Source organism: Carcharodon carcharias, chromosome 9, assembly GCF_017639515.1.
Source record: "Carcharodon carcharias isolate sCarCar2 chromosome 9, sCarCar2.pri, whole genome shotgun sequence".
In the NCBI taxonomy this organism is placed as follows: Eukaryota; Metazoa; Chordata; class Chondrichthyes; order Lamniformes; family Lamnidae; genus Carcharodon; species Carcharodon carcharias.
The window spans coordinates 13,627,643-13,645,882 of NC_054475.1; the positions used below are offsets into that span (position 1 = coordinate 13,627,643).

Below are 18,240 nucleotides of genomic sequence, written 5' to 3' on the forward strand. Positions count from 1 at the left end.
TTCAAGGCTGGGTTCAATAGATAGACAAAGGAGTCAAGGGTTATAAGGAGCAGACAGGAAGATAGACTTGAGACCAAAATCAGATCAGCCATGATCTGATTGAGTGGTGGAGGAGGTTCAAAGGGCTGAATGGTCTATTCCTGCTCCTAAATCCTGTGTTCCTAGATTGAGCACACTTGGCCTATAGTCACTGGAGTTTAGAAGAATGAGAGGTGATCTCATTGAAACATATGAAATGTTTAACTGGCTTGACAGGGTAGATGGCGAAAACATGTTTCCCCAAAATTGAGAGCCTAGAACTAGGGTGGGGGTCACAATTTCAGAATAATAGATTGGCTATTTAGGATTGACTTGAGGAGAAATTTCTTCACACAGCGGGTTGTGAACCTTTGGAGTTCTCTATCCCAGAGAGCTGTAGATGCTTAGGCTTCGCATATATTCAAGATAGGAATTGATAGATTTTTGGATACCAAGGAGATCATGGGATCTGGGGACAGTGCGGGAAGGTGGAGTTGAGTTAGAGGATCAGCCAGGATTATTGAATGGCTGAGCAGGCTCGAAGGGCCAAATGGCCCATTCCTGCTCCTAATTCTTAAAGACATCTTAAAATTAGAATGCCGTCCTTTAGGGGTGATGTCAGGAAGCACTTTTTCAAGCAAAAAGAGTAGTGAAAATCTGGAACACGTCCCCAAAAATCAGGGACTCAACTGATGCTGTCAAGATGGAGTTTGATAGATTTTGTTGGGTAGCAAGGATTAGGGACCAAAGGCTGGTAAATGGAGTTGAGGTATAGATCAACCATGATCTAATTGAATAGAACAGATTAAAGGCCTTCCTGATTTATCTTATCTTCTCTCCTGCTCTTGTTAACCTAGTGCTGACCTGTACTGTAGGTCTTGGATCATGCATAATGGCTGCTTATGGGGTTAATTTGCCTTTAAACACTATAAGCTCAAGGGCTCACAGGCAACCAGGGACAATTATCAACTGAGAAGAGTGTTCAGTGAACAAAGAATACCCATCGGAAAATAAATCTGCATCTCGTTCTGGGACTTACTGAGGGGGGAAAAAGGTTCAAAAGTTGGCCAAGTCCCTCGAGCACCTTCCTTTGCAAGATTATTGACCCTGTTGGGACCTTGGCCTGTTATAAATCAACAACGTGCAGAGCAAAAGTTACTATAATGAGATCAGAAAAGCCTGAAGAGAACAAACAATGCTCCAGCCACAGGGAATTGCCAGTGGCTTTGCGGCAGAGGTCAGGGGTCAGGCCACATTAAACCCTCAGTAAGATACAATCACCTAAAAACCCGAGCCCCAAACCAGACTTAGAGGTGGTGGAGAGAGGTTACATCTGGTCCCAGTTTCTACAAACTCCCACAAGCTGAGACTATCCCCTGCGGATGGGTTGATCAGCAGCTCTTTAAACATCTCCATTCTCCCTCATCCTTTAAGATTCTCCTTTAAACCGACTGAAATGCAGGGTGATCAGTTCCTGATATTAATCAACTAATTTCTGCTTTCTACAGTAAACCATGCTCCTGTTCAAATGCTGTTTGGAGGTCCAGTCTTTGGTAAGAACCACAGAGCTCACAAGGAGACCATTCAGCCCATCGTGCCAGTTGCCAGATCTTTGAGGGAGCAGTCCAATTCATCCCAGTCCCTTGTTCTTATGACACTTGCTCAGCGAGTGGTGTGAATGCTTGTTACACACGATCAAGTTCGGTGAAGTACTTCCAGAATTTCCATCATTCTCAAGTCAACAAGGGGATCCTAATTTCATGATTTAGAAAGAAAGGCTTACGTCTACATGGTACCTTTCACGACCTCAGGATATACCAAGCTTTTTGAAGTGGAGTCCCTGTTTCCACAATGTGGAAACAGGACAGCCAATTTACACACAGCAAATTCTCAGAAACAGCAATGTGATAATGAGCACGTCAATTTGATGTTAGTGAGGGATGCATATCAATGAGTTACATTACTACATGAAACATGTAATCAGCATCCTGGTAAGCTCTCCTGGTCTCATTGCTGATATTTTCACCCCTTGCCCAGCATAGTAACTTAAAGCCTCTCGACTTCTCTCACCATCACTGTCTGTGGTCAGGGATTCAATGACTATATCACACTATTTCAAGTGAATCTTCAACGAGTCCTTATAGGGCCTTTGTTCTCTCTTGTGCTTCCTTCTGCCAACCAAGAGTTCTCCTTACAGCACCTGCTTTATTATAATGGACAACTTACTGTTAATCAAGTGTGAAACAGCACCATCCAGTGGCAAAGCCACAAACTTCATCAGACACTCCATAATTCAGTACTGACAATCTGCTTATCACTAATCAGGTTTGGGACACTCTCCAACACTGACTTGGCCAAGCAATAAAACAACTGTCTGCTCATTATATCAGTGTCAACCTTGGCTCAGTTGATGGCATTCAGAAGTTCATGGGTTCAAGTCCCACTCCAGAGACTCGAGCACAAACATCTCGGCTGACACTCCAAGTGCAGTACTGACGGTGAGCTGCACTGTCAGAGGTGCCATCTTTCAGATGAGACATTAAAACGAGCCCCCGTCTGACCTCTCAGTTGAACATACAAATGCATGGCACTATTTTGAAGAGAAGGGGAGTCCTGGTGTCCTGGCCAATATTTATCCCTCAACTAATAGCACTAAAAAAAATGATCTGAGCATCAATACATTGCTGCTTGTGGGGTCTTACTGTGCACAAATTGGCTGCAGCGTTTCTCTACCTTAGAGCTGTGACTAATCTGTTTCAGTGATATTAGCTGAGGACAAATGTTGGCCAGAAATAGAGAAAGAGTTTCCCTGTTTTTCATCAAAAACAGTGACCTGGGGTTGACCAGGTCCACTGTGTCGAGCAGGCGGGGCCTCTGTTTAACTTCTCATTCAAAAGATGACATTTCTGACAATGTAGAACACAACCCCCACCCCCCCGCCCTGCCCAAGTACTGCACTGGACCATCAGCTTAGACTACTTGCCCAGGTCTCTGGAGCGGGACTTGAACATGCAACCTTCCAGCTCACAGTTGAGAATTCTACCCACTGAACCAAGTCTGAACTCGATCTACAACTGATCCTCCCTACCCTTCCCCATCTTCAGGCCTGGCCAGAAGACGTTAACCTTACATATATACAGCCCGATCCTCTCACGAAGAGCAGTGAGGGATTCTCCAGTGAGTCCTTGTGCTCTGCAACTGGCCGGCCATTAGCCAGAAGGGTTGCCAACTCTGGATGGTTATATTCCTGGAGCTTTCGTTACTTGATCTTCCACCTCCACACCACCGCCTGCCCTGGTCAAATAGCCTTTTCTCCCCATCTTCAAGGATAGCATATATAATGAACAAAAGAAAACAATGAGCAACAGGACTGGTTTAAAATTGCCCAAGCGATACTGGCAGCAATTTCCAGATTAATTGTCAATCCACAGACACTTCAGGACAATTCTGGAGAGTTGGTACCAACAGCCAGTCATACAATTATACTGATAGTTACCAGTAATAGGATAACATAGATTTACCAGAATAATATCTGGACACCAAAGGTTAAATTAAAAGGTGAGATTGCACAAACTAGGGTTGTATTCCCAGAATTTATGCTATGCTATGGAGTAAGTTTTCAAGATATTAAGGGGTATGGATGGAGTTGATCGAGAGAAACTATTTTCGCTGGTTGGGGACTCTAGGACCTTGCGACAGAGTCTAAATATTTGGGCCAGAACATTCAGGAGTGAGAAATTAGGAAACACTTCCACACGCAAAGGATGATAGAAGTTTGGAAGTCACTTCCGCAAACGGCACTTGGTGTTAAGGTTAAATCTGAGATTGATAGGTGCTTGTTATCCAAAGGTGCCAAGGGATATGGGGCATAGGTGGGTTTACAGAGTTAGGTCACAGATCAAGCTATTATCTCATTTAATGGCAGAACAGGTTAAGTGGAACTCTTCATGTTCCCCAGATATAGGGCACCTGTCTATGATCTCAACATATAGACTCCAAACAGGGGAAGAGAACATGTTTATTGTAAAAGAAAGGTTACTTTTTAACTAAAACTCACAGACACCCTGAAGTACTCAAGAGCATTCTATGTCTCAATAAAACCAGCAAGAGAAATATGCTAGGGTTTTTCCATGCAGCTCAGTGGTGCCATCTTGTGGGGAGAATAAACCAGGCTCAAAAGTGAAAGGTTGAGTCAGTCTTTGGTGGGGAGGACTGGTGCAAGGCTTGTGAAGATGACAGGATTATCAGTGAACCCACCTGTAAAGTTCTACGTAACAAAAAGTACAAGATGGTTTAAGCCATCAAGTCTAAATTGAAGAACAACGTGGGTCATATTCCTGTAGAAAAGTGCAATAAACACTTGAAAGTATTGTCAGCTTGTGTTAATCAAATTTGAAAACGAATTAAAAGGGAAAATTATAAGAAATTGCACCACTTGGAATCCATCACAAGCAGTAGGTGGTAGGGCTGGATTAGGATACAGGTACAGGAAGGGGACAAGAGCCTGTATTGGCATATGCACAGGGCAGCTGACATTTTATGATGCAGGATAACAATGGTGTCACTAGTCCACTAAAAAAAATAACTTGGAAAAGCTCTTCATTAAATCCTGCGTCAGCTTGCCACAGGCTCAAGGCGGCTGTGGATTTGAGTCCGGTGCAAGTGTTGGGCATGTAATCTAAGCTGGTCCTTCAGCACAGTACCTTTTGTTTTATTCATTCATAGGTTGTGGGTGTCACTGGCTTGGCCAATGTTTATTGCCCATCCCTAACTGCCCTCAAGAAGGTGATGGTGAGCTGCCTTCTTGAACCACTGCAGTCCGTGTGGTGTAGGTACACCCACAGTGCTGTTAGGGAGTTCCAGGATTTTGACCCAGCAACAGTGAAGGAACGGTGATATATTTCCAAGTCAGGATGGTGAGTGGCTTGGAGGGGAACATCCAGGTGGTGGTGTTCCCATCTATCTGCTGCCCTTGTCCTTCTAGATGGTAGTGGTCATGGGTTTGGAGGGGGGGAGGTGGTGAGGCACCAGTGGAGAAGTTACAGGACTCAGGACTACAGGGGAAGACCAGGGAGGGAAAAAGCGAATTAGATAACACTTACGAAAAGCCACAGTCACTATTGGCCAAACTGCTGCCTCGTGTTGTGTAATTCTTTATTTGTGGGACCTCATGCACAAGTTACTCTCCTGGTGCAATTGTGGCTGGGCTTCAGAAATAATCCAGTTGAATAACTGAGTTGTCAGCTATAGCTCAGTTGGTAGCATTCTTGCGTCTTGAGTCACAAGGTTCCAGGTCCAAGTCTCACACTCCAGGGCTCAAGTACAAAATAAAATCAAAGCTGGAACTCCAGTGCAGCACGGAGGGAGTGCTGGCCTGTGGGAGGAGCCGTCTTTCAGGCGAGATGTTGAACTGAGGCCCTATCTGCATCTGTAAAAGATCCCATGGCGCTATTTCAAAGTGCAGGGGCCCTTGCCCAGATTTATCCCACAAAAAAAAAACAGATTATCTGATCACAATCACATTGCTGATGTGCAAGTTTACTGTGCACATACTGGCTGCTGTGTTTCCTACATACTACAATGACTACACTTCAAAAAATATTTCATTGTTTTCATGGCCACTGATGTCTCAAAGCATTTTATAAATGCAAGTCTTCTTTTCCTTTTGTGTTTGCAAATCAGACAGACTTGCATTTATTTAGCACCTTTCACATCCAAAAGCACTTAACAGCCAATGAAATACTTTTGAGATGTAGTCACTGCTTTAATATTGGAAGAGTATTTGGCTAGTTTTATTTTTAAAACCATTTCTATCGCATGACTTACACTATTGTAGCCTTAACATTTCAATTGATTCAGTGTTACGGCATACATGAACATTCTGCAGATACTTGAGCACTAAAATCTAGCGCTGACACTACCAAGGCCTCGTCTGCCCTCTCAGGTGGGTAAAGATTCCATGGCACTATCTCAAAGAGCAAGAGCTCTTGCTAGTATCCTAGCCCATATTTATCCTTCAAATCAACATCACAAATAGACGTTCTGGTCATTATTACATTAATGTTTGTGGGAACTGGTGTGCACAAATTGACCATCATGGTCCCTACTTTATTTCAGAAGCACTTCATTGGCTGAAAATTTATTACTTTTTTTTAGAAGCACATCCTTAGGTTGTGAAAGGCACAAGAAAAAAACAAAGTTCTTTCACTCTCTGCTGCTATTTTACACAAGAGATCAGGAACAACCTCAACATCTCCAAATCTCCCTCCACTGAAACAGTAAAGCATAAGCATTTTGCACTTTACATCCAAAATCAAAGGTATGGACAAATCCACTTCTGGTTCTTCTGTCCCCTTAACTCCCAACATCTCAGCAATTGGTAAACACCTCACACCCATCACATTGGGGAATATTTGACTACTTCTGGCTATGAACGCTAGCTAATTAAAAAACACATACACAGGTACCCAAGCCTGGAAACAAAATGCAGAGAGCGAACACTGGCAAAGCTCAGCAGCATCCAGGTGGGTAGTTAGGACTTCAGTTTAACCCTAACGCAGCAACTAGCTAACTGGAGCACTCTTCCACAAACAGCAGTCAGGGCTGGTTCAAGTGTTGGATTCAAAATCTGAGTGACAGATTTTTGTTAACTAAGAGTATTAAAGGAATATAATGGCAAATATATGGAGTTAAGTCACAGATCAGCCATAATCTCACTGAAAATAAAAACAGACTACAGCAGTTCAAGGGCAATTGTTGGTGGGCAATAAACGCTAGTATTGTACCATGAATGACTTACAAAAACCAGGCTCATGGGGCTAAATGGCCTACTCCTGTGGCATGTTCATTATGCATGAGAAAGTTGCCCTGATTTGGAAGCCGAATTCACACCAGCTGCTCTGCATGTTCATGCGCCATGAAAAAGTGTCTTAATTCAAATCTGGCCTCATTTCACTGAGTGTTCTCTCCATCTGCCTACAAAGAGATTAAAACAAGCGCAAAGGACATGGATATCCAGTTCAAATCAAAACAGAATACTATTGCCACACCTCCGGGGCTACGCTATTGAATAATTAGAGGTTTGGCATTTTTCTAAAATCCATACTTTCAGGCTGTTTATCAAAGTGATGACCCCACACTACCAAGGGAACATTGCACAGAAGGTACAGTGCAGAAACAGGCCATGCAGCCCAACTGGTCTGTGCTGCTGTTTATGCTCCACAAATGTGTCTTTCCACCCTACTTCATCTAACTCTATCAGTATATCCTTCTATTCCTTTCTCCCTCACTTGCTTATCTAGCTTCCCCTTAAAGACATCTATGCTATTAGCCTCAGCTACTCCACATAGTAGGTAGTCTCTGGGTAAAGAGGTTTCTCCTGAATTCCTTATTGGATTATGGACGCATCCTCCTCCACCCTAAGAGGGTGTTGGCAACCATGGACTTCCAATGGATTGATCCATGATTATTCATGGTAAAGTACTGCAGTGCTTTGCTGTTGCCTTCTGCAGTATGGCAAACAAGGAAACTCTCCCACTCTTACTGCCTGCCATCAGGCGCATTGGAAGGATTTGCAGACTGATAATCAACCAGTTTGGCCACATTACCAACACACCTCCCTTGGTAACCAAGTCCTGATATGGGACTTGAACTGGAGCTTCTGGCCAAGGGATAGGGATACTATCACTGTGACAAGACTTGCCCTTATTAATGACTATTTTGTATTTATAGCTCATATTTTTGGGCTTCCCCCACAAGCAGAAACAACATCTCCGTTAAAAACAGAAAACGTTGGAAAAACTCAGGTCTGGCAGCATCTGTGGAGAGAAAAAAAAAAGAGTTAATGTTTCAAGTCCGTATGACTTCTTCAGAGCTGGAGAGGTAGAAATGTGATGGATTTTCTATTGGAGAGCGGATGGAATGGGTGGAGCAAAACAAAGTCAGGGATAGGTAGGAGCTCAGGAAAGATTTGATAAAGATGTCATGGACACAAGACAAAGGGAGTGGTAATGACAGCATTAAAGACTAAGGCAGGTGTTAATAGTGGCATAAAGGTCAGTTAGCAGAATGTGTTCATAGCAGAACAAAGGTTAGCGCTCTCAAAGCAAAATGTGAGAACAAGTTACAGAATGGTCTTTGTTGGGGAAGAGGAATGGAAAAAAATATCAAAATGGAGGACAGAGTTCATGGTCTGAAGTTGTTGAACTCAATGTTAAGTCCAGAAAGCTGTAAAGTGCCTAATCTGAAGATGAGGTGCTATTCTTTCAGTTTGCGTTGGGCTTCACGGGAAAATTGTAGCAGATCAAGGACAGAAATGTGGGCATGAGAGCAAGATGGAGACCTGAAATGACAAGCGACTGGAAGGTTGGAGTCATGCTTGCAGGCTAAGTGAAGCTGTTCCGCAAAGCTTTGCAGCCCAACGCTATTTCAGCCTAAAATACTTTCCCCAGACAACAAGGTAAAAGGACAAAGTTGATAACATCACAAGCCCTCATCTCATCTGTCCTCAAGTTTTAAAAGTGGAAATTTCAGACCATGAAAATCTTGGTGCCAGCCTAGTCTAGGATTCTGAAATTAGACAATTTTGAGTGTAAACATGCTGATCTATTTAGCATGAATGATGTTCAAGGTAAGCTTTCAAAACGATGCTCCTAAATTCAAAGCTTGCTGCAGTTCAGGAGAGCTTATAGCTGACAGAAATGCAAGTCAAGCATTGTTTGTTGCATTGGAGAGGGTTAGAATGGGGAGAGACATGTTGTGTGTAGTAGGTTACTGCCAGGATCTGCAAGGGGTCCAGACCAGAGACTTATACATACTCCCATACCTGCAATGCAATAATCTATTCACAATATAGTTTTCAAAAAAGAAACAAGATTGGAAAGGAAATAAAAGACCCAGGAAACTGGTTTAGAGTTGGTTTAGTATAATATATTTCAGCTTTGAGAGAGACATAGAAATCAGCTTTCCACAGTTTTCCTATAAAAGACCCATTTTTCCAAAGCATTATGCACAAAACATTTTAATTAGAATACAATTGTATAGTGAAAGTAAGGTGATCTTGTAACTTCCCAATATAAAACGGAGCCACAACGACCAAAAGTAGATGTTAACTGTTGGGATAAGTCCATCAAGGAACGACATGGGCTAAAAATGTCAAAAACTATCCTTGAACTATTAGTGCTCGATAGGGAGAAGAGGTGCAATGATAAAAGGCCAATATGTAATCAACTCTTAATTTCACTTGCAACATCTACAACATTGGAAATGTGTCCATGCTTTATTGTATAATCATACAACTAAACTCATCATTAATCCACATTGGCTATGACCACTATGCAAAAAGGTGAAAATACTGTCTGTTCAAGCGATGCACATGGCAAATTTCAGGAACAGTATGTGCAAACTGTCTTCTGGAGATCTTTTTTTTTTAAATCGAAGATATAAAAACGGGTGAAGCCTCTTCAGATATGTTAATTTTTTTTGAAATTGGAATGCTGGCACTTTCCAATTAGGCAACAGTTCTTCATACCTGTAGAAATCAAAAACAGCCCAGTTAGTGTCTCAGAACCAGGCAGATTCTCATTAAAAAGTTTAATAGATAGTGTTTGCTTGCGACTGTAATATCACTTTCTATGCTGGTTGATTATTCATCATAAGTCTTAGGAGCCTCAACATCTAAAGTCTCCAGATGAGAAGTGGGGGAAGAGGCTACTTTAAAACAGATTTAAAAAAAAAAACACTGGTATCCAGTAAAAATCATGTTCAACATTTCTAAGGATCCCAGTCAAAAACTGAACTTTGTCCAAACAGAACACACCGACTGCAGACCCAAACTGCTAATGGGAATTCTTCATCAAATCTCAGTCTGTGATGGCGAATGGTCGAAAGCCCATACAGAACTGGTTACTGTACCTGGAATTTCAAGATGAACTGGCTAGGTAGTTGGCAGAGAAAATATCTGAGGAATGTGTGAGCAAAAGTATAGAATTTGGGGATTGGACAAGATTGCAACATTCCCTTCAGATCCTGTACACTCCTATACAACAACTAATTCAGTGAAGCTACAGTTTCCAGTGTTCAATACTGGTCACCATAATTTATGAAAAGGCACTGGAGAGGGTGCAAAACAGATTTACAAGGATGATGCTACAGTTGTACAAATATACTGACCAGGAGGGTGAAGGGGTGGGTCTCTTATCTCTTCAAAAGAACAGTCTGCGAGGTAACTTAGAGGTTTTTTTTAAATGATGAATGGTTTTGATAGAGTAGACAGAGGGTGCTTCCACTTGTGGGTATGAGAATAACTAGAGGCCATCATTATAAAACAGTCGCCAAAGAAAAAAAATCTAACGGGGTATTCAGAAGAAATTTTACTCAAAGTGGCGAGACTGTCGAGCTCACTACCAGAGGGAGTAGTCAAAACAAACAACAAATATATTTAAGGGAAATCTGGATAAACACAAGGATGACAAAAATAAAAGGAGGAAAGAACATAGGAGGGCTCGTTTGGAGCATAAACACTGGTATGGACTGGGTGGGTCGAATGGCCTGTGTGTGCTGAACATCCTATGATGATTTCTTTCTGAGGGGAGGGATGGAAAATATAAAGCTGTGGTAGATTAAGTTACTTGTAGTGGGAGGAGTAACATAAACATTCACTTTGTCCTTCACAGTGAGACACTCAGAAAGCTGTTCGTGTGATGAGGGCGTATACACAGAGTTCAATGCTAAAACACAGGTCTGCCTAATCTCAGTCACTATATCACCAGGTCAAAACAGCACAACCAGAATCAATAAACAGGAATTTAAAAAATGTGAAAAGAAACCTAAAGCATGAGAAAGTTAGTTAATTCTGAACCAGCACCAAAATTCCAGGCATCAGGAATTTTATAACACTAAGAGTTTCACCAGGGTATGATAGTGTTGAGATGTACTACTTAAGGTTACTTTCAAATATGTCTATTGGAAGTGTCCAAAGAGCAGAGGGCACTGCACATCACAATATGAACTGTTGACAAAGCTGACTTATTCTTTAGGAATTGTGTTGTGCTGTGCTGCATTTTAATCAAAGCACCAGAACAGTGCCAGCTAAAACTCTCAGAAGTTATAAAAAATGGAAATTACTTTCAGTACGTAACACTGAAAAAAAAAGATAGAATATGGCCCAGATACCTTAAATAGTACAGCATTACCATTCTACTGAAGTTTGTACGGCCAAGCCCATTCTACGACTTGAGGGCGTGCTGTGCAGTCATTGGAAAACATGTTAAATTGAGGCTCCATCCATCCTGGTGGATCATGTGGTCACTGAAAATCCCACAGCACTACTTGAAAGACAGTGAGAGTTTGTCCACTTCCCTATCCAACGGTCTTCCCTCAGCCAACACAATGAATTAATCCCTGGCTGCTTGTGGGGCATTGTTTTTATTTATTTGTTCACAGGATATGGACGTAGCTAGGCCAACATTCATTGCCCATCTCTAATTGCCCTTGAGAAGGTGGTGGTGAGCTGTCTTCTTGAACCGCTGCAATCCATGTGGTGTAGGTACACCCACAGTGCTGATAGGGAGGGACTTCCAGGATTTTGACCCAGCGACAGTGAAGGAACTACGATATATTTCCAAGTCAGGATGCTGTGGGGCTTGGAGGAGAACTTCCAGGTGGTGGTGTCCCCATGCATCTGCTGCCCTTGTCCTTCTAGGTGGCAGATGTCACAGGTTTAGAAGGTTCTGTCGAAGGAGCCTTGGTGAGTTGACGCAGTGTATCTTTTACATGGTGTGCACTGCAGTCTCTGAGAGCTGGTGGTGAAGGGAGTGAATGTTTAAAGTGGTGGATGGGGTGCAAATCAAGCGGGCTGCTGTGTCTTATATAGGCAAATATATCAGCCATTTAATTTGCAATGCAGTGACTACATTGCAAACAATTCCTGATATGTGAAACACCCCAGGACTTCTGGGAGGTGTGATAAATCTGCCTTTTCTATTCAAATAGCATTTCAATTATGAGATCCTATTTTGCCTCAAATTGCCAATGTGAAAATTGAAGCTGTACTTGTATGCCTCCTGTAGACTTCCTCAAATGCAGCTGCAAGCAGTTTGTGCCAGGAACAAGTATTGAGCACTGCGATTGTGTGCGTGAAACACCATCACACCCTTTTACAGCCTCCTATACTCCTTCAGTTTGACAATTAAGAATAGAACATCGAGGCAACATACAGTAAGCCAATCAGTATTTAAAAACCAGGTTACAGTTTGAGTGAAGAGAGCTCCCCTCAGCAGAACTGGTTGTGGGCATTTTCAGAAGGCTTTTCTCTTATTCACACCAAATGCGTGAGTGAACTCTGTTCAATGACAATTCCAACACTGGGAGCTCAGGTCGAGACAATGGCAAGGCCAGGAGATTCAACCAGATCAAAGGAAAAAAGTTAAAATAAACTTAAATTTTTTAAGTTGAAGAGTAATTACAGCCAAAGCTGGAACCCAAAAATTGTATTGCCATATTTCATCAGCAGTTGACATTCCAACAGTAATCTCTTCTGTAATGGACAACACCCTCACAAAATGTCTTACCTGGCTCAGACCTGCTGCATAGCAGAAGTTTAAAGCAGCATACATTGGGATTTTTTCTTTTTACTCTTTTCCACTGGTGCTTTCCTATTGATCTGCCTGACCAGGTCATAAAAGATCTGCAGAGAGGAAAAATAATAAGCATTGTTTTGAGCACAAAATATGTGTGTGAATGTGCGTTTGGGGGGGGGGGGGGGGGGGGGGGGGGCTGTGGCTATTTTTGGTAATACACCCAATTTCACCTCTCTTAAAAATGCATCAGGTTACTATGCAAATATTTAATGCAAGGGAATAAAAACAATTATTTTCTAAAGCATTGCCTGAAAATACTGGTTCACTGAAGACTTCAAATTTGTCATAAATAAAATGAGTAAACAGAAACATACCCTCCAATCGAAAAGTCAACGTGTGAAAATAGTGCGAATGTACTACTTCCTGAGGCACAAGTAAAAAGACCACGTTGCTCAATGGCTGCAAAGCTCACTCTGTATTGGAAAATCCTTGTATCTGATGGGGACTTATAACTCTTACAATACTGTACAATACACCATGGCTTTAAATGTTGTGCCAGGGTAAACTTCTCATGTTGGCGTGGTTATAATGAAGTTTGTGTTCAGGGTAAGCAAGACCACCACCTGGGAATGGAATGGAATGGAACATTTTCCATTATGCATACCAAGTGTCAGCAGTAGGCACTTCCAGGCTGGGTATCACATGGTTAGACAAAGTGAAACTCCTCTTTTTCTGCCTTAACCCAACCTATTGCATCAGTGTGACAATTCTCCAATTCTCACCAGCTTTTCTCTGACTGAGAATACCAATTATCCCAAATGAGGGGTAGTTCCAGGCTGTGACCTGCCAAACTCACTTCACGTTCAACCTCAACCCACAGTTATGAACATTTAACCATACCTCATTAACGTTGATCTTCGACTTTGCAGAAGACTCTAAAAAGGCACAGTTGTTCCATTGTCTTGCTAGGTTCTGGCCCTGCTCTTTGCCCACTACTCGCTCATCTTCCAAGTCGCATTTATTGCCAACCAGAATCATTGGAACCTGGAGAAAAATATATGCAACAGTATCAAGCTATTGTTAATGACAAGGCACAGACTCAGACATTCCAAACATTAACATCCCAAATCAATTATTTCCATTTTACCCATCTGTAGGATTTGGTCAATCAGTAAAATGAAAAGCTGAATGCTCCATGTTTGTATTGACTGGAATAATTCCATTCCCATTAGCTTTTAGCTTCTAGAAACTATTACTCAGGAGAGAATTAGTAGTCACATGGGAAAATGTGGGCTGATTAGGAAGAGCCAGCATAGATTTCTAAAGGGGAAATGGTGATTTACAGAGAGGGTAGATGAGTGTAATTCTGTTCATATGATGTACACGGACTTTTAAAAGGCATTTGATACAGTGCCACACAACAGAGAGAAAAGTTATATCTCATGGAATAAAAGGGACAGTAGCAATGTGGATACAAAATTGGCTGAGTAATAGGAAAGAGAGGGTAATGGTCAATTGATATTTTTCAGGCTAGAGGAAGGTTTGTAATGGAGTTCCCCAGGGGTCGGTATTGGGGCCCTGGCTTTTCCTGATATATATTAATGATCCAGATCCTGGAGCGCAGGGGACAATTTCAAAGTTTGAAATGATGATACAAAACTTGGAAGCATTGTAAACCATGAAGATGACAGTGTAGAACTTCAAAAGGGCAGAAACAAGTTGGTGGAGTGGACAGGTAGGTGGCAGAAGTTGTTCAATGTGGGGAAGTGTGAGGTGATGCATTTTGGTAGGAAGAACATGGAGGCAATATAAAATAAGGGGTACAATTCTTAAGGAGGTGCAGCAGCCTAAGGACCTGGGTATATATAGGCCATTGAAGGTGGCAAGACAGGTGGAGAGAGCAGTTAATAAAGCATACAGTATCCTAAACTTTATTAATAGAGGCACAGAGTACAAGAGCAAGGAGGTTATGCTGAACTTATATAAGACACTAGTTAGACCTCAGCTGGAGTAGTGTACACAGTTCTGGGCACTACACTATAGGAAGGATGTGAACGCATTGGAAAGAGTGCAGAAGAGGTTTACAAGAATGGTTCCAGGGATGAGAAACTTCAGTTATGAAGCTAGATTGAAAAGGTTGGGACTGTTCTCCTTGGAGAGAAGGCCAAGAGGAAGCTCAAAATCATGAGGGGGCTGCATAGAGTACATAGGGAGAAACTGTTCCCACTCATAAAAGGATTGAGAGCAAGAGGGCACAGATTTAAAGTGATTTGCAAAAGAAGCAAACATGAGAGAAGGAAGTTTTTCACACAGCGAGTGGTTCGAGTCTGGAATGCACTGCCTGGAACTATGGTGGAACAGTTCAATCAAGGCATTCAAGAGGGCATTGGATTATTATTTGAATAGAAACAATGTGCAAAGGTATGAGGAAAAGGCAAGCGAATGGCACTAAGTCATAATGTACAGTTGGACAGCCGGTGCAGATACAATTGGTTGAATGGTCTCCTTCTGCACCATAACAATTCTGTGAATTATAGGAATAGAGAGTAGTGCCAAGGAGAGTCAAAGCTATGGTGGCTGCCTAAATGGCTAGATTCCCATACACAGTAAGCCTCAGGGTATCAACTACAATGGCAAACAGATTTTTCTTTTAAAAGTAGGATGTAACATTGAGGGTCGCATTTTTTAAAATTCACTTTTAGGGTGCGGGCGTTGCTGGCTAGGCCAGCATTCATTGCCCTTGACTAATTGCCCTCAAGAAGGTGGCAGTGAGCTGCCTTCTTGAACCACTGCAGTCCACGTGTTGTGGGAACATCCACAGTGCTGTTAGGAAGGGAGTCCCAGAATTTTGATTCAGTGGCAGTGAAGGAACAATGACATAGTTCCAGGTGTTGATGGTGTGGCTTGGAGGGGAATTTGCAGGTGGTGGTATTCCCATGCATCTGTTGCCCTTGTCCTTCTATGTGGTAAGGTCATGGGGTTTGGGGATTCCCAAAGGAGCCTTGTTGAGTTGCTGCAGCACATTTTGTAGATGGTACACACTGCTGTCAGGTGCAATGGTGGTGGATGGGATACCAATTTAATGTGCTGCTTTGTCCTGGATGGTGTTGAGCTTCTTGAGTGTTGTTGGCTTAGCACTAATCCAGGCAAGTGAGGAATATTCCATCACACTCCCGACTTGTTACTTGTGGATGGTGGACAGGCTTTGGGGAGTCAGGTGAGTTACTCTCTGTAGAATTCCCAGCCTCTGATCTTATTTATATCAACTGAAAATTGAGTACTTCAAATTTCCCAGGACCACTTAGCATCCATTTACCACCCTAACAACATTGCATTTGTCAATCCTTAATTGCCTAGAAGTGGTAATGATGGTGCTTCCCTGTGAACTGGTGATGACAGCCTCATGATGGCCATTCAATATTTGTTACAATTCTGTTCAGTAGCAAATGATTTACAACTGAATGGAAGCTTGCTAGACCACTGATAGCATTAATAGCCAACAACATAACTTAATAGGTGATGTAGGCCATTTGGCCCTTCGTGTCTGCTCCGCCAGTCAATACAACCTTGGCTGATAACCTACTTCAATTCCATCTTCCCCTACTGCCCCATACTCCCTAGTATCCAAAAAGCTATTGATCTCTATCTTGACCATATTCAATGATTGAGCATCCACAGTTTTTTGGGGTACACAATTCCAAAGGTCCACAACACTCGAGTGAAGAATTTCTCCTCAGCACCAAGGAGTCAGTAAGGCATATAAGGAGGCCCATTGAGTCTATGCTGATTCTCTGTAGAGCATCCAATCAGTCCCACTCCTCCACTGCATCCCTATAAAGTTATTTCCCTCAAGGGTTCATCCAATTTCCTTCCGAAATCATTCAAAGTCTTCACCTCCACCACCCTAGTTACCAGCGATTTCCAGGTCATTACTACATACTGCAGTAACAGCTTTTCCTTACACCCCCTGCATCACTTGCTCAAAACCTCAGCAGTGTGTACCATCTCTAAGATGCACTGCAGGGAACTCATCAAGGCTCCTTTGACAGCACCTTCCAAATCACCAACTGCTACCATCTAGAAGGACAAGGGCAGCAGCCACATGGGAATGCCACCACCTGGAAGTTACCCTCCAAGACACTCACCATCCTGACATGGAAATATATCACTGTTCCTTCACTGTCGCTGGGTCAAAATCCTGGCAGTCCCTCCCTAACTGCACTATGGGTCTACCTACACCATATGGGCAGCAGCCATTCAAGAAGGAAGCTTACCATCACCTTCTCAAGGGCAATTACAGGTGGGCAATAAATGCTGGCCCAGCCAATGATGTCCACATCCCGTGAATGAAAGAAAAATGCGTCCATTAGTCCTTGTAACTTAATGAGAACAGTTTTGTCTACCTTACCCAAACTGTTATAATCTTGTACACCTCTAAATCTCCTCTCAATTTCCTTTGTTCCAATGAGGACAGCCTGATCTTCTCCAACCTAACTTCATAGCTAAAAGCCCCTCATTCCAATAAATCTCCCATGTAACCTCTCAACGACCCTCATTTTCTTCCTAAAGTCTTGTGACCAGATCTGGACAACATTCTAGTCGTGGCCTAATGAAAGTTTTATACAGGTTCAGTGGAACTTCCCTGCTTTTGTACTCAACATCTCTATTTACAGTTCTAAATGGCTGACCCCTTATCCTGAGATTATGACCTTCCAGTTCTAGACTTGCAACCAGGAGAAATATCTGTCCAACATCTACCCTATCAAGCCCAAGAATTTCAGATATTTCAATGAGATCACCTCTCAGTCTTGTAAACTCCAGGGAATGTACACCCAATCTACTTAATCACTCCTCTTAGGACAATCCCTTCATCCCAAGAATCAGTTTAGTGAAATTTTGTTGTTCTCAATCTTGAGCTGGAGTCATCTGTAGATCAGACAGGTTTGAGGCAACAGGTGTCCTTCCCTATTGGAAACTGGTGACCTAGTTGTGTTTTAGTCCAGCAAATTTCATGATCATTTTTCCTGGTAACCAAATTTGCCAAATTCAATTTCACCAGTTACCCTCACCATGTTGGACAATGAACTACTGAACTCTGGGTTAGGAGTACAGTATTCATTGTGCTACCACAATGTTTTTTCCAAAAAGCATTATTTAAAAAAACCACCACCTTAAAGGGAGGGCAGGAACAAGGAGACATTTTTCATGATCTGTAAAACGTTAGACTCTAGTAGGAACTAAGGCTAGAATACACACATGCAGAGCACCCAAACACCCTGCAGCTAGAGATTTGGCTTTTCACCAGTGCCAAGTAGTAGTGCAAATCTAGATCAGGGCTCAAACCTGCCCTCACACCGAACAGACATCCCTGGGAAAGGACAGCATCACTTTGCACTGATAAATTTTGATACTAAATACTGCAGGCAAATCTAGCACGTCACCAAACCAAGCCCTGGATCATCAGGGTACATTTTAAAACACATCTTGCTTCAATGGTGATAGTCCATGGGATAAGACACATAAAACAGTTTTAAAACGTGTGACTCAATATTTCAAGATTCTTCTTTAATCCAATCCTAAGGAAGATTTAAAAAACAGATACCACAGTATTGCTCTTAGATACTTCATTTGAACTGTATTTCAA

General features: G+C 42.3%; 1 protein-coding gene across 3 annotated transcripts in view; it reads right to left on the minus strand.

The window, feature by feature from the left end:
• Nucleotides 1-8,924: 8,924 nt before the first annotated feature.
• The window catches only part of rap1aa (RAP1A, member of RAS oncogene family a), a 228,748-nt gene continuing 219,432 nt past the window's right edge, over nucleotides 8,925-18,240 (minus strand). For all 3 annotated transcript variants that reach the window (XM_041195540.1, XM_041195541.1, XM_041195542.1), the window contains exons 6-8: nucleotides 13,497-13,640; nucleotides 12,588-12,703; nucleotides 8,925-9,547 (exon numbers count right to left, since the gene is read on the minus strand). In XM_041195540.1, coding sequence (XP_041051474.1) covers nucleotides 12,617-12,703; nucleotides 13,497-13,640 — 231 coding nt within the window. In that variant the 3' untranslated portion in view covers nucleotides 8,925-9,547; nucleotides 12,588-12,616. The remainder of the gene's footprint in view (nucleotides 9,548-12,587; nucleotides 12,704-13,496; nucleotides 13,641-18,240) is intronic.